This window comes from Ascaphus truei, chromosome 2, assembly GCF_040206685.1.
Source record: "Ascaphus truei isolate aAscTru1 chromosome 2, aAscTru1.hap1, whole genome shotgun sequence".
In the NCBI taxonomy this organism is placed as follows: Eukaryota; Metazoa; Chordata; class Amphibia; order Anura; family Ascaphidae; genus Ascaphus; species Ascaphus truei.
The window spans coordinates 477,335,731-477,352,682 of NC_134484.1; the positions used below are offsets into that span (position 1 = coordinate 477,335,731).

The following is a 16,952-nucleotide window of genomic DNA, read 5'->3' on the forward strand; positions in this document are numbered from 1 at the left end:
GGCGGGTTCGGGTCGGAAGCTTTCTTTACCAGAAATGTGAGGGGGGTATATGTTTTATTTCTCTGCCTGATATTCCTCCTCAGAGCCTGCGTTTTGGTAAAGTAGCAAAATGACTTAATGGTCTTTTCTGGATGTTGTAGACATACCTTTATTTTATTATTTTCATATCAGGCCTCTGTTGTTATCTGGAACCAGCTTTCCCAGAATTCAGCAATTCAGCCCCATGCGTGTAGATCTTAATCAAGCAGAGGAGCTTGTCCGCTGCCATTTTTCTCCCATGAGGCCAAAAAAAACTGCGCAGCAGCTTTTCCTGTGTTCTGTCTGCATTATTTCAGATAAAAGATGTAGTTCTGCACACCTACAGTATATAATGCAAATAAACAGCAGTATAATACTTGCGTTTAGTACCGGTCGGTGCACCTGGTTCAGGGAAAAACCTATCTGTCTGAAATAGTGAAATAACCCCGTCCTGTTGTAAGTTCTATTTTTTTTTTATATATATATTTATATATATATATATATATAAAATATATATTTATATATATAACCTTTGCCCCTTGTTGGTGCGATAACCATATTGATGGATGCAAAAAATGTTTTAACATTGTTCAGAAATTATTCAAATGCTTATTATTGGCCTCAAAAAGCACATCTTGGATTAATCCCTTTTCTTCAGATTTAACCTCAATTGATCCCTGTAATTTGCTCGCTCATACTAGAGAAGATTGTGCCATACTGTATATTCACTAAGCAGTCTTGTACCATGAGAAACGTTGCAGTGCTAGAAGTCATCTTCCAGCTCCTTCATGTAAATCTCCTGTATGGTGTCTTCCAGCTCCGCATACACAGGTGTGTGTGTGTGTATTTTTTTTTGCATAGCCTCACAAATGTATCCGGTGCTTTACAGAATTAGCAAGACAATACAGGGAGTTAATGTACAAAGTTTCACAGGTGCATTAAACTGGAGGTTAAACAATGGGGACTAGAGAATCCCTGACCTACAGAGCTTACAATCTAAATGGAATAAAGGGAGATTTACAGAATACAATAAGGGCAAGTGCAATATAAAACAAAGTCAGGGAAGACGAAAGTGCATCAGACGAGCAAGAACTAACCAGAAGCCCAAACTAAGCAAATAATTCATTGAAGAGATGAGATTTCTGGCATTACTTGAAGATTGGTAGGGATGTGGATTGGTGAAGGCTGAGGTGGAGGGAGTTGCACAGCAAAGAGATTGGTTTTAGGTGTGAGAGTACTGCAGAGAGAAATGGAGCAGAGAGGAGACAGCCCTAAGCAGAGTATAGAAGGAGATAAGAGCTGAGATGTAAGAGGGGATCAGGCCTGCACAACTCGTAAAGTGCGAAGGGCCGAACTGCTCCAAGGAAAAAAAAAATTGGGCCGCACGGGTAAAATAATCATCATTGTCATCATCGTCACCGTTATCATCATCATCTCTCCTCCAGCACCTCCCATCATCATCCTGCACCTCCCATCACTCTCCCCCCATCAGTCTCCACCCCTGCACCAACCGTCACTCTCCCCCCCTGCACCTCCCATCACTCTCCCCCTCCTGTACCTCCAATCAATCTCCCCCCATCACTCTCCCCCCCTGCACCTCCCCTCACTCTTCCCCCCCTGCACCTTCCATCACTCTCCCCCCTGCACCTCACAAAAAAACCAGTCGGCCGCACCGGTAAAACAGCATTTATTATTCAAAATAACACATTTTATTTACGATGTTTACTTGAAACAAAATTGCATTTAAAATACTTTCATTCAAATTAAATTAATTTGCCCATATCAGCAGCCCCCCACACCCCATGTCTATCTGATGATGTTGGCGGTGGTAGCAGAGGTGGCTTCGGCGGCAACAGAGTCATTGTCGGTAGGAGGAGGAGGTGGTGGTGGTGGTGGTGGTGGTGGTGGTGGTGGGTGGTGGCAGCAACTAAAACTAATTTAAATTGATGAGAAAAAGAAGAGAGAGCGCACGCCCCATAGCGTAAAATGGTAGATTTAATGTTAAAAGGGAGGGGAGGGGGGGGAAAGAAATGCACTCACAAATTCAATATAGCAATTTGTGAATAAATCACCACCATCCGATCTCTGAACTTCAAACGTCCGCAAATGAAAGCTCCTCAGGGCTGCGTGGACATGGTACTGCTCACAGGAGGCCAGAGGTGTTGTTCGCCGACTGGAAATCTTATCTATGAAGGTCCCAGAGATCGCCTCTCAAGCTTGAATGGCTGCAGTATTGGTCCCGCGCTCAGTGCGGCCTCGTGCGCGTGTGCAGCGTCGTGGTGACGTAATGGTGCAATCAGATTCCCTGACGCGTTTCATCACCAGAGGGCGACTTTCTGAAAGGGCTGATAGTGAATGGACAGAGATTCTGTATACTTATAGCCAGTTGGTTGCCTGACAACCCGTAATTGACGTGGGATATATTAACCTGTTAAATTCTAGCTGAGACTGAAGGTCCCATATTAGGTGAATTAGGTAAACACTGGCACAGGTACACAGTTAAAAGTAATAAAGAGCACGTAATAGGAAGGATAAACTACTAAAATAAAACCATAGAAATGACTAAAAATAGAACCAAAATAATAGAAATACTGATATAAATTATATAAAAAAAATTCCAGCCATCAATAAACATACAAATGACACCTAGGTCATCAATAATAACAATAATGAGGAGGAAATAGTGGAAAAACACCTTAATTGCATAGCAGTATACACGTGTATATGTATGTATATATATATATATATATATATATACATATACATATAGATATATATATATATATATATATATATATATATATAACAAAAAAGCCCTTTGAGAAAGTCGCCCGTCAGGTGACGAAACGCGTCAGGGAACTGATAGCGCGATTACGTCACGACGACGCCGCGCAGGAGCCTATACCAAGCGCGGGAATACAATCGGCGGCCATTAGAAGCGAGAGCTGGAATCTGGACAATATACAGATAGCGAACGGAGCCCTGTACACCTGGTTCCTGGTGATCGTGTCTGGCAGTCCTGAAGGAGTCCACGGAGACGTGTTCGAGTATCCAGAACCGGATGGTGGTGATATATTCACAAACTGCCTTTTAACTATTTGCATCTTGTGAGTGCGATTCCTACCCCCCCCCCACCCCCAACCCCCTTCCCTATTTTTTAATAAATTTTATGCAGTATTATGCTATGGGGCGTGCGCTCTCTCTCTTTTTCTGTTTTTATATATATATATATATATATATATATATATATATATATATATATATATAATCAACACAAATACATATATTAATAACATTTGCACACAAATTAAAAAATAAATGAATAAAAATATAATTATATATAAACATATTAGACACTGCAAATACAACCAGAGAATATAGATATTATAAATGATAAATCATATGACTAAAAATAAAAGTGAAATAAAAAAGAAAAATGAAAAAAACAGCTAGCAACTATTTGATTCTAGTAAGCTATATATATATATATATATAGTGAGAGAGAAAAAAGGCCCTAAATAAAGCACTCTAGTATATGTATCAGTACAAATCACATAAGGTTTATTAATGTATTGTCACAGAACAAAAATGGTTAAAACAAAGCACAGAAATGTTTAAAATACAGCATGGATCCCCTGTACATTACAAGGCTAAACAATTCCCTCAAAGAAAATGCCCAGGATACACTCAGATAGTTATCTGAAACACCTGACAAAATAAACCTGGTGTGACACCCAACAGACTAAATAGTCACGGCTAAGGCTATGTAATCATCTGCACAGATCAGAGTCACAGCTAAGGCTATGTAATCATCTGCAAAGAAGTCTAATTTGCCTACTAACCCCTGCAATATAGAGTTTGTCTGAAGCGACAATAAGTGGCAGGTGAGTGACAGCAGAGATACACAGATTAGAGCCTAAGAATACATGTTAGCCTATAGCTAGAGATAGTGATACATCACCTATGGTCAGGTACAGTGTGGTCGGTGCATTCAGGGTGGAACAAGGAGGGATGTTAGAGCATGGTAATGTGACCCAAGAGGGGGACAAACCAGGGGATCCTGCCTGCTGGACCTGCTCCTACGCGTTTCGGCACACAGCCTTCTACTGGGAGTGGTGATCTAAGCAGGGTAACATGCAGGTTTAAAAAGGGAACTAATTGGGCTAGTGGGGGTAATCACCTGGCAAAAATCAGACTGACATAGATTAAACAAAGGACAAACAGGTGTAAGCTAAGATTGAGGCTGATGGAGTCAGAGATGGTCATAGGTTATCTACCAATGAAAAGTTCAATATTGTAGGTGCACTCACACACCTCCAAAGTAGTCACTAATTACATGAATACCTGCCTGGTGTATCCAATATATGGCAGTAGCAGAAAGCTTAGCCTCAGGCTGTAGCACATGATGTACCTCAGAGCCACAGATGAAATGAATTAATGGCATAATGTGTTTGAGGGCAGTAAACGGGCTTCCATATGTCACTGCGCATGTCCGTGACGTCATAACGTCGCGTCGGGTAAGGCGCCCTGTGCTTAGTATTGGGCACTGGTGAGGCAGAAAGTGTCTATGGGCAGTTCACTGCGCATGCGCGGCTCTGTGTCTGGTATATCCGTGTATTAGGCAGGCTGAATAAGCCCTGCATCACGTCTCGCGCATGCGCGCCTCTGCAAGGTGGTCTCAAATGTATTGAGCAGTCAAAAGAATACACATATCTGCTCACCATGATCGCAAAGCGCCCACAAAAATAGCTAATGTAAGCACAATGTAAGGGCAGTAAACGGGCTTCCATATGTCACTGCGCATGTCCGTGACGTCATAACGTCGCGTCGGATAAGGCAAAGCGCTATGAGCTTAGTAATGGGCACTAGTGAGGCAGAAAGTGTCTATGGGCAGTTCTCTGCGCATGCGCGGCTCTGTGTCAGGTATATCCGTGTAATAGGCAGGCTGAATAAGCCCTGCATCACGTCTCGCGCATGCGCGCCTCTGCATGGTGGTCTCAAATGTAATGAGCAGTCAAAAGAGCACACATATCCGCTCACCATGATCGCAAAGCGCCCACAAAAATAGCTAATGTAGGCACAATGTACATAAGGATTAGCCTAATTCATTCAAAGTGCAAAGGTAACCTAAGGATTAAAAGCTCATCAAGTATAGCCCCCAAAAGGGCAACCAGGCAAACAATTGTGTGGTCCGCATCACTGTGGAAGCCATAAGAATATATGAAGCACATATTGCTTAAGGCATGACATATAACATCCAAAGATAACTATTAAGGTATGCTCTAGGAGTGAAGTAATGTTGTACAATTGTTATATGCAGGTAAGTGCATGATCCATACCTATACATCAATAAATGTTTAGACTTGTGCACAAATGGGATTCAATGAAAGATAATCTTCCACAAAACTGTGGGCTAACAGTATGATAGCACATACATGATGGAACGGGGCAATAGAGTTCTTCAATAGATCACTATTAGTATGTATGATATTGACATATCAGTGAAAGTACATAGGCTCCAATGCCCAAATTAACGTCCAGACTTGGAAGAATAAACATGATGTGTGGTTTTCTTTTTTGCTGTAATAACGTCAGATGGTCTCCTTCCGGATATTAGTCTTTAAATAAAGACATAGGATGATAAACGTCATGATGGTGCATAAATCAGAAATTAGTCCTTCTTGAATGGTTCAAGTAGAGTGTGGAGCAGTGCTGACCAAGACAGCCAAGAGTCTTTATGGAAATATCCAAACGGTGAGGCGATGAGAGTCGTGTATAGTTGGGAACCAGCCATGTAGTATGCAAACCCAGGACTCTGTGGATATAAAAACAGGGGTTGGGGAAAGGGAGACAGAGAGAAGTGTATGAGATTCTCATCACTAATTTTGTACTTAAAAAAGCCAGGAGATGTCAAAAACATTCAAAGAATTGTCATGGCAGTGTGGTATAGTACAGGATGCCTATATAAACATTGCGAAACCCAGGTAGTCATTAAGACCCCTGGGAATCATTGAATCCATCTGTACAATCCACCTCGACTCCCTGCGTAATAATGCCCTTTCTAAGTCGCCTCCTCTGAGTCCCAAACTTACCCTCTCAATCGCAAATGCTTGTAAGAGGTTAAAGTCTGACATGTGTACCTCAAAGAAATGTCGGGCTACCGAGGTGATTTTCTTAAACGCCTGAAGGTCTTTTGAGGCGTTTTTGATGTTCCTTACATGTTCAAGTATTCTAAACCTTACTTCACGGGTTGTCATCCCTATATAAGGGAGCCCGCAAGGGCAGATGACACAATAAATGACGCCTTTAGATTTGCATCCCAGACAGTCTCTTATTTTAAAGGTATGGTTCTTGGAAGAGTCTGTGAATACCTCTGTCTGATACATATACCGACAGGCAGAACAATTTTTACATTTATAGAAACCCTTTTTTCTCTTAGCTGTTGAGAGGAAAGTTGTTTGTATGGTAGGAACAAAATGACTAGTCACTAGTTTGTTTCTAAGGTTGGGCGATTTGCGACTGCTCATTGTAATTCTGTCGCCTAGGGCTTTTTTAAGATCTGGGTCTGTCATTAGTATCTTCCAATGATTTTGAAGTGTAGTACGTAATTGGCACCATTGTCGGTTATAAGTACCTATGAAGCGGATTTTACAGTCCGCATGGGCTTTGCTTTTAGGATACAATAAAGTGTCTCTGGGGGTAGCTAGAGCTAATTTATAGCCCTTGTCCACATTGCGTTTGCTATACCCTCGCTGGCTGAATCTTTCCCTCATCTCTCCTGCCCTTGTGGAAAAGTCTCTCTCAGAGGAGACATTGCGTCTAAGTCGCAGGAATTCACTTTTAGGGATGCCTCTGATTTGGTGTTCGGGGTGGAAGCTGGATGCGTGAAGTATGGAATTTGTGGCTGTCTTTTTGCGAAAGATGTCAGTATGCAATGTGCCATCAGGACCTATATTGATATAAAGGTCCAAAAATTCTACCTGCGTATTGCTACAGCTAAAGGTGAGTTTGATGTTCATGTTGTTGTGGTTGAGAACACCGACGAAGTCCCTGAACCCCGCGGCGGTACCCCGCCAGAGGATCAGCACATCATCGATGTATCTCAACCACAACAACACGTATTGAGTGAATATAACGTTATCCTTAGAGAACACAACCTCCCGTTCCCACCAGCCCAGGAAGAGGTTGGCATAGGAGGGTGCGCAGGTGGCCCCCATCGCAGTACCTCTTTTCTGCAGATAGTACCTACTCCTGAAGATAAAGTAATTATGAGTGAGAATAAATCTCAATAACTTCAGGATAAGGTCCATCAGTCCAGTGGAGACATTCTGCATGGACAGATAAAATCGTGTGGCGCGCAGACCATCCTCATGATCAATACATGTATAGAGAGACTCCACATCACAAGTCGCCAGAAGAATATTCTCATCGACTGTGATGTGGGCTAAGCGCGCCAACACGTCCATGGTATCTCGAATATAAGATGGTAAAGTCTCCACTGAACATTGCAGAAAAGAGTCTATAAATCTGCAGATGGGTTCGCATAACCCACCTATGCCTGATACTATAGGCCTCCCTGGGGGGTGGGTCGGGTCCTTGTGCACTTTCGGCAACAAGTAAAACGTGGGGACTCTGGGAAATTTAGTGATTAAGGCCTGACTATTACGTTCAGTGATATAGTTGTCTAATACTGCTGACCTCAATATGCGGTCGATCTCAGCTTTATAGCGGATAGTGGGGTCTGAGGCAATTTCTGAATAACATGTATGATTTTTTAGTTGTTTGTAAGCTTCTTTTTCATACATCACCTCAGGCCAGATGACTATGTTGCCGCCTTTGTCGCTGGGTTTGATGACGATATCCCGCATCTCTTTCAATTCCTTGATCGCCACAGACTCTGATCTTGTGAGGTTTGCGTCATCCATCTTAGTAGATATTTTCTTGAAATCCTCCGTGACCATTTTCAGGAATACTTCCACTGGAGGACAGATCTGCCATGGAGGGCAGAAGGTCGACTGTGGTTTCAAGTGAGATAAGATATCCTTTTCTTCTGTCTGTATTATACCTTGGTCATCTAATAGGGATTCAAGTTCTTGGAGATGTAGTTGCTCTTGTGTATTCAGCTGTAACAGCTCCGCATTCTCATCACTGCTTCCACGATTCTTAGAGAAAAATTTGTACAAAAGAAGCTTTCTGCAAAATAAATTAACATCTTTGATCCACTCGAAGTGGTCCATGCAGGTTGTTGGGGCAAATGAGAGACCTCTTCGTAACACTTTTTCCTGATCTTCTGTAAGAGTAATACTTGACAAGTTAATAATTGTCATTTCATTATCCATATTTATGGTAGTGTTACTCACTTGGGTTTTTGTGTTAGTATCGTGCGTCCCCTTAGCTCTCTTTGCTCCCCTCCTAGTCCTCCTTCTAGTGTGGGAAGCTTTGTACCTGTGTCTAAAAAATGTGACCGACTTGTTAAATGGGATACTGAAGAAGTGCTTTCGGCGTCTGATAATTCTAAGTCAGACGCAGACACCCCCGATGATATAGAGACTGAGTTTGTTTTTTTGTTAAATGTTCTTCTATTTGCACTCTTGTTTTTGTTTGTGCGTCTCCCACTGTGCCACTTATATACAGTATTATTTTTATAGTCCTCTTGGTCACGTTCAAATTTGGTTTTTTTGAATGCAATCAGATCTTGCTCAAATTTGTCTAAATCTTTGTCAATTCGCTTAAATTGACTTATTTCTGAGTCTGTTAGTTCTTTCTCAATTGCATCAATTTGTAGTGTAAATTCTTTAACACGGGCCTGATCGTGCTCTATCAGTATTTTAATTAGAGCGAAGGAGCAGGTACTAAGGCTTTCCTCCCACTGTTGTTTGAGTTTAATATCTTCAAACTCAAAAGAGGGGAACGTTTGAACCCTTAAGCCTCTGGGTATAAACTGGTACAACAGGTATTTCTCTAATGCGGTCTTGTTCCACCATGAACGCAACCGTTTCTGAGATAGCTGTTTTAGGGCTTTGATTTTATCACCACTCCCTATTGTTTGTGGGATAGGGGTCTGAGGGATATCTGATGTATTGATGGTAAATGCCTCATTAGCGTACGCACGACGGCGTTCCTCACTAGCCACAAAATCCATTAAAAACTGTTCTGTGTACTTAAGAGCTAAATATCACTCAATCAAGGGAGCTGGGGTCTAGAAACTAACAAAGTTAGTATATGTAATAGTATGCAAGAGAAAAAGAGAGGACCCCGCATCCACAAGACATGTAAACACAACTAAATACCGACACTGGAAAATTTCAAACTACAGTGAGTTGTCGGTGGTGCTATAAGGGCAGTATAATAGATAGTGAGAGAGAAAAAAGGCCCTAAATAAAGCACTCTAGTATATGTATCAGTACAAATCACATAAGGTTTATTAATGTATTGTCACAGAACAAAAATGGTTAAAACAAAGCACAGAAATGTTTAAAATACAGCATGGATCCCCTGTACATTACAAGGCTAAACAATTCCCTCAAAGAAAATGCCCAGGATACACTCAGATAGTTATCTGAAACACCTGACAAAATAAACCTGGTGTGACACCCAACAGACTAAATAGTCACGGCTAAGGCTATGTAATCATCTGCACAGATCAGAGTCACAGCTAAGGCTATGTAATCATCTGCAAAGAAGTCTAATTTGCCTACTAACCCCTGCAATATAGAGTTTGTCTGAAGCGACAATAAGTGGCAGGTGAGTGACAGCAGAGATACACAGATTAGAGCCTAAGAATACATGTTAGCCTATAGCTAGAGATAGTGATACATCACCTATGGTCAGGTACAGTGTGGTCGGTGCATTCAGGGTGGAACAAGGAGGGATGTTAGAGCATGGTAATGTGACCCAAGAGGGGGACAAACCAGGGGATCCTGCCTGCTGGACCTGCTCCTACGCGTTTCGGCACACAGCCTTCTACTGGGAGTGGTGATCTAAGCAGGGTAACATGCAGGTTTAAAAAGGGAACTAATTGGGCTAGTGGGGGTAATCACCTGGCAAAAATCAGACTGACATAGATTAAACAAAGGACAAACAGGTGTAAGCTAAGATTGAGGCTGATGGAGTCAGAGATGGTCATAGGTTATCTACCAATGAAAAGTTCAATATTGTAGGTGCACTCACACACCTCCAAAGTAGTCACTAATTACATGAATACCTGCCTGGTGTATCCAATATATGGCAGTAGCAGAAAGCTTAGCCTCAGGCTGTAGCACATGATGTACCTCAGAGCCACAGATGAAATGAATTAATGGCATAATGTGTTTGAGGGCAGTAAACGGGCTTCCATATGTCACTGCGCATGTCCGTGACGTCATAACGTCGCGTCGGGTAAGGCGCCCTGTGCTTAGTATTGGGCACTGGTGAGGCAGAAAGTGTCTATGGGCAGTTCACTGCGCATGCGCGGCTCTGTGTCTGGTATATCCGTGTATTAGGCAGGCTGAATAAGCCCTGCATCACGTCTCGCGCATGCGCGCCTCTGCAAGGTGGTCTCAAATGTATTGAGCAGTCAAAAGAATACACATATCTGCTCACCATGATCGCAAAGCGCCCACAAAAATAGCTAATGTAAGCACAATGTAAGGGCAGTAAACGGGCTTCCATATGTCACTGCGCATGTCCGTGACGTCATAACGTCGCGTCGGATAAGGCAAAGCGCTATGAGCTTAGTAATGGGCACTAGTGAGGCAGAAAGTGTCTATGGGCAGTTCTCTGCGCATGCGCGGCTCTGTGTCAGGTATATCCGTGTAATAGGCAGGCTGAATAAGCCCTGCATCACGTCTCGCGCATGCGCGCCTCTGCATGGTGGTCTCAAATGTAATGAGCAGTCAAAAGAGCACACATATCCGCTCACCATGATCGCAAAGCGCCCACAAAAATAGCTAATGTAGGCACAATGTACATAAGGATTAGCCTAATTCATTCAAAGTGCAAAGGTAACCTAAGGATTAAAAGCTCATCAAGTATAGCCCCCAAAAGGGCAACCAGGCAAACAATTGTGTGGTCCGCATCACTGTGGAAGCCATAAGAATATATGAAGCACATATACACACACACACACACACACACACACACACACACACACACACACACACACACACACACACACACACACACACACACGTTGACAAATCACCAAAAAATCTACTCGCCACACAAAAAAATCTACTCGCCAGCTAGTACCAAACATGTGCTGCTTGGGCCAATAGGAGCTCGCCACGATGTTAAATCCACTCGCCCGGGGCGAGCAAATGTATAGATTTGTCGAACACTGTGTATATGTATATATATATATATATATATATATATATATATATATATATATATATATATATATATATATATATTATATACTAGCCCAAAATATTTAAAAAAAAAAACAAATATATATATATACTAGTAGACAGTTTGACAAGGGAATGATATATAAAATACAGTAGCAGCCCCAGATTAAATCATAAATACAGCCCAATATATAATTTAAATTGATGGCGAGGTGAAGCACGGGGAAGCGCGCTCTAGTAACAGACCCGGAAGTTCCGGGACGCGCTACACTGCTGGAGCGCGTCCCCCTGCTGGAGCCGGGAAGGGGGAATTAGGGGAAGCCCGCGCATTCAAAGTTTGCTGGAGCCGCTCCTACTAGAGGGCACAGACACAGCATGCGGCAGCGAGCCTTTTCTTACCAGGGAAGGGGGGGTTGAAGGGGGGCCGTTGCGGCCTGTATGTTGTGCAGCCCTGGAGGGGATAGTAGAATATAGAGAGAACGAGAATATTCTAAGTGATACAGTGTTTGATGGGGAGAAACTGAAAGGATCTCATGAGAAGAAGAGGGTTAAAGACAGACCAAAAAGAGAGTGAGAGAATTCTAGTAACGGCATTTGGAATAGTTTGTAGAATGGCGTTGGGAGAAGGGAATGCCAGAGAGGAGAAAGTCTCCATAGTGGGAAGATGAGGGTGTGCAGGGGAGTTTTAGGAGAGGGCAGACTGTGGAAACGTTGCAGAGGGAAAATCTGCCAGATTTATCAGCAGCCTGAATGTGAGAGGAGAAGGAAAGAGAGGAGTCAAATATTACACCAAGGCCGCGTGCTTGGGAAATTATATGAATAGTATTTTTGACTGACAAAATATGACACAAAATGGAGCAATTGAGTCTTGTTTATGCGGGTCTTATGGCAGAAGATTACATGGACATTGTAGTCACTGCACCACTTAGATTGTAAGCTCTCCAGGGCAGGGATTTCCATTCCTATTGTCTGATTTTGTTTGTTGCACTTATTGTGTTATAATTCCCTGTACTGTATTGTTTCTGCTGTAAAACACTGAGTTCTCTGTGGCATTATATAAAGACATACATGGGCAATTCCCTGTATGGTTTAGTTTATATTATTATTTTTGTTTTTTTAAATGGTTATTTTATTGGGTAGTTGATATTATTAACGCACTAATATGATAAGGCACTCCTGGTCTAACTTTACATCTCATGGACATTTTCAATGTTAATAATCATTTGGAAGATAGTACATGTACCCTTAAAAATGAATATAGTAATGAATACAAGTTATATATGTGTCAAAATTATTTCACTGAGAGCTGCTATAAATAAATTTCAAGTATTCGGGGACCACCACCAAAGTCATTAGGGGGCCTCTTAATGTCCATGGGCCACATTTTTAAAACCCTGGTAAAGAGAAAATGTACAAAATAAAGTATTGGTAAAGTACATTCTTTCAGTTTTTTGGATTTGTAATTTGCTTTCAGTAATTTGATTTACAGATTTGAAAACATTTGTTCTGTGTTTTTTTTTGTTTACTTCTGTTAGAGAACGGCCTGAATGAGGAACAGAACTTGAGCTCTGATGCATGCAGAAGCTCGCTGATATCTTGCAGCTCAGAAGTGCCAAAAAACAATGATTCTTGCCACATTTTGGACATGTACAAGGAACCAGTGCCACATGATGGTGAATTTACAGACCTTGTACAGCACACAGCGGAAACAGACTCTAAATATGGGTCCAGCAAAAGGAATGAGAGAGATTTAAGAAGCCGCGGTGCTCAGCATTTTCTCTGTTGCCAGTGTGGCAAAAGCTTCTCTCTGGACAGGGACCTGCTCACACACATTTGTGTCCCCGCTAGAGAGCAAACCTTTACATGTACAGATGGTGGGAGCAGTTTCTCACTGAAAGGGAAACTTCTTTCACATAAGATGATTCAGCCAGCAGTGAATCCTTTTACTTGTACAGTGTGTGGGAAACAGTTAAGTACTAAGTGGACCCTTCTCAATCACCAGAGGATTCATACAGGGGAGAAACAGTTCACATGTACAGAGTGTAGTAAAAGCTTTACTCGGAAGACCAACCTCCTCGAACATGAGCGGATTCATGCAGGGGAGAAACCATTCCCATGTACACAGTGTAGTAAAAGCTTTTCTCGGAAGGCGCACCTCCTCCAACATGTGTTGAGTCATACAGGGGAGAAACCATTTACATGTACAGAGTGTGGGAAACAATTCACTGCTATGGATACCCTCTGCAGGCACCAGAGGATTCATACAGGAGAGAAACCATTCACATGTGCAGAGTGTGGGAAACAATTTGGTTTGAAGAGCAGACTCGTCAGTCACCAGAGGATTATTCATTTAGGAGAGAAACCCTTCACATGTTCAGAGTGTGGGAAACAATTCAGTGCTAAGACCTACCTCCTCACACACCAGAGGTCTCATACAGGGGAGAAACCATTCACATGTGTAGAGTGTGGGAAAAAATTCAGTACTAAGACCCAACTCCTCACACACCAGAGGCTTCATACAGGGGAGAAACCATTCACATGTGCAGAGTGTGGGAAACAATTCACTGATCAGGGTACCCTCTGCAAGCATCAGAGGATTCATACAGGAGAGAAACCATTCACATGTGCAGAGTGTGGGAAACAATTTGGTTTGAAGAGCAGCCTCGTCAGTCACCAGAGGATTATTCATTTAGGAGAGAAACCCTTCACATGTTCAGAGTGTGGGAAACAATTCAGTACTAAGAGACACCTCCTCGTGCACCAGTGGTCCCATACAGGGGAGAAACCATTCGCATGTCCAGAGTGTGGGAAACAATTCAGTGCTAAGAGACACCTCCTCACACACCAGAGGCTTCATACAGGGGAGAATCCATTCACATGTGCAGAGTGTGGGAAACAATTCAGTACTAAGACCCACCTCCTCACACACCAGAGGCTTCATACAGGGGAGAATCCATTCACATGTACAGAGTGTGGGAAACAATTCAGTACTAAGACCCACCTCTTCACGCACCAGAGGATTCATACAGGAGAGAAACTATTTACATGTACAGAGTGTAGTAAAAGCTTTTTTCAGAAGGAGGCCCTCCTCCAACATGTGTTGATTCATACAGGGGAGAAACCATTCACATGTACAGCGTGTGGGAAAAAATTCTGTAGAAAGAGCAGCCTCCTCAGACACCAGAGGTTTCATACAGGAGAGAAGCCATTCACATGTACAGAGTGTAGTAAAAGCTTTTCTTGGAAGGAGGGCCTCATCCGACATGTGTTGAGTCATACAGGGGAGAAACCATTAACATGTACAGCGTGTGGGAAACAATTTCGTAGAAAGGCCAGCCTCCTCACGCACCAGAGGATTCATACAGGTGAGAAACCATTCACCTGTACAGATTGTGGGGAAAGCTTTTCTCAAAAGACCCACCTCCTCACACACCACAGGATTCATACATTGGAGAAACCATGTCCATGTACATAGTGTGGGGAAAGCTCCATACACATGAGTGGATTCGTACATGAGATAAAACATTTGATTGTTCAGAGGAGGATTGGGCAATATACCAGTAAGTAGCATAGTAATACTGCAGTAAAAAAAATGGGCGGTAACTCAATACTTTCCATTCCTTATTACCATGGCATTCCTATCTGTGGAATCCTCCTGCTGGTAATCTCACCCCTCCCACCCCCCCTTAATAACCACTGTCCCTCTGCCATGCTTCTTAACCGCTCCCTTCCACCATTACTCAATTCTTCCTCTCCTCCCCCGCATCTCTCACCCATGCCCTATTAGTGTACAGGAGAAGGGGATGGGGGTGCAATTGTAAATGGTGCAGAAAAGGCCTTAGTGTGGGTGTAGTTTTAGTGTAACATTTTTATTAAACAATGTTTCATTCTTAAAATTAAAATATTCTAAAATGTATTTATTTTTTCACATTTTATTTAAAATGAAATGCATTTGTATAAGAAATGTTTTGCAATAAATTACCTTAAATATTTTGACGACTTGATTTTTTGTTTTCTATTGGATGTTAATGTCTTGATGAATATTGTTACCACAATAAATTACTTAATATTGTTGTAATGTGTCTTTATATAGTGCCATTAATGTACATAGCGCTTCACAGCAGTAATACTGTACATGTGACAATCATATAAATCAGCGGTGCGCAAACTGGGGGGCGCAAGATCAGGGGGGCGTGGGCGGTCAGGGCCGCCAACAGGGGGATTTAGGGGAGACACGGGCGTTCAGGGCCTCCAACAGGGGGGGAAGGCAGACCGCACGGAGTCCCTCGACAAAACTGGTTACCACAGGGCGACAGGTGCGCTCTGGGGGAATAATAAATAAATCCCCCCACCTTGAATGGTCTCTATCTGAGCTGCACAATGAGCAGGCGCCTTTTCCTGCATGGAGCCGGCATGGAGCGAGTAAGGTAAGTAACGCTCCATGCCTCCCTTAGCTCCGATTTATCTCCCGCCCCCCCGGTCTGATTTTGCCCCCCCTGGTCTGATTTGGCCCCCGTGGCCCGGTTTCGCGCCCTCTGCTCCGATTTTACCCCCCTTCTTCGAATTTCCCCCCCCGCTCCGATTTTGTGTCGTCCCCCCGCTCCGATTTTGCGCCCCCCCGCTCCGATTTTGCCAACCCCTCCGATTGGCCATTCTTGTGTCTGATCCCTGTGTGTGAATGTGTAAGATTGTGAGTGTGTGAATGAATACAGACACCAACCCACAGTCAGTCATAGTCACCCACCCACCCCGTCACCCTCTCTCTGTAACCCTCTCCGTTTCTCTCTCCCCCTTACCCACACTCTCTCTGTCTCACACTCTGGATATCTTAATTACCCTATATATCTTAACTGCCCTATACCTATGTTTGCAACTAAAATATTAGTTTTGTTATCCCAGTTGCCAAAGTGTGTCTTTTTCCTGTAATTTGTGTAACATATTTGGGTACGTCCTTTATGTGAATAAATGCAATTTATTTTATCTCTGCTTTTCTCAATCAATGATCCCGAAGGGCGGGGCTAAGTGGTGAGTAGATCTTTTGGTTGGTTTGTCAAGGACTGCTTATTTGTACTGTAATTTTTGTATCTGTATTACCCTGTAACCTGTGTGTGTGTGTGTAACGTGCTTGGTGTCCCTGTGTGTGTTGTGTCACTGACTGAGTTTCCCCCACCGGCCCTAACTGAGCCTACTGGCTGCGGGAACCCCCACGTGCCATACCACGTGCCCCTCCATAACCAACCTCCCCCAACCACCGGTCCCTAACCGAGCAGGCAACCAAACCGTTTCCCCCCCCCCTCCCCATCCTACATTCCCAGGATTCTACCCTGTCCCGCACGTGCACTATATTACAGGCCTAATACTGGTAGGTGTGAGGAATCACCATCCTGGTGGCTGTGGACCGTCTCCTCACCTTACTGGCCCTTCCGTGATGGACACCCATTCGTCTGGTCCTGTGACACATGCACGGACCTTACGCGGTCTGATCCTGCATCTGCGGCCCCGTCCCCCGCTCTGTCGCACGACGGGGGCGTTCGCTCAGCCTCCCCGCTGACGTGCCGTCCAAGCCCCGCCCATGCTCTAATGATCGACAGAAACTGGGAGTAA

At 43.3% G+C, this 16,952-nt stretch overlaps 2 protein-coding genes across 10 annotated transcripts in view; one reads left to right on the top strand and one right to left on the bottom strand.

Moving 5' to 3' along the window:
* Positions 1 to 15,340, top strand: part of LOC142487997 (uncharacterized) — a 199,078-nt gene extending 183,738 nt beyond the window's left edge. For all 9 annotated transcript variants that reach the window (XM_075588286.1, XM_075588290.1, XM_075588287.1 and 6 more), the window contains one exon: positions 12,884 to 15,340. In XM_075588286.1, the coding sequence (XP_075444401.1) occupies positions 12,884 to 14,823 (1,940 nt within the window). In that variant the 3' untranslated portion in view covers positions 14,824 to 15,340. The remainder of the gene's footprint in view (positions 1 to 12,883) is intronic.
* Positions 5,587 to 10,084, bottom strand: LOC142488017 (uncharacterized). The gene is made up of 2 exons (XM_075588351.1): positions 7,827 to 10,084; positions 5,587 to 5,833 (listed from the first exon to the last, which is right to left on the bottom strand). Exons 1-2 carry the CDS (start codon positions 8,355 to 8,357, stop codon positions 5,690 to 5,692), a joined length of 675 nt encoding a protein of 224 aa, XP_075444466.1. The 5' UTR covers positions 8,358 to 10,084; the 3' UTR covers positions 5,587 to 5,689.
* Positions 15,341 to 16,952: the final 1,612 nt, after the last annotated feature.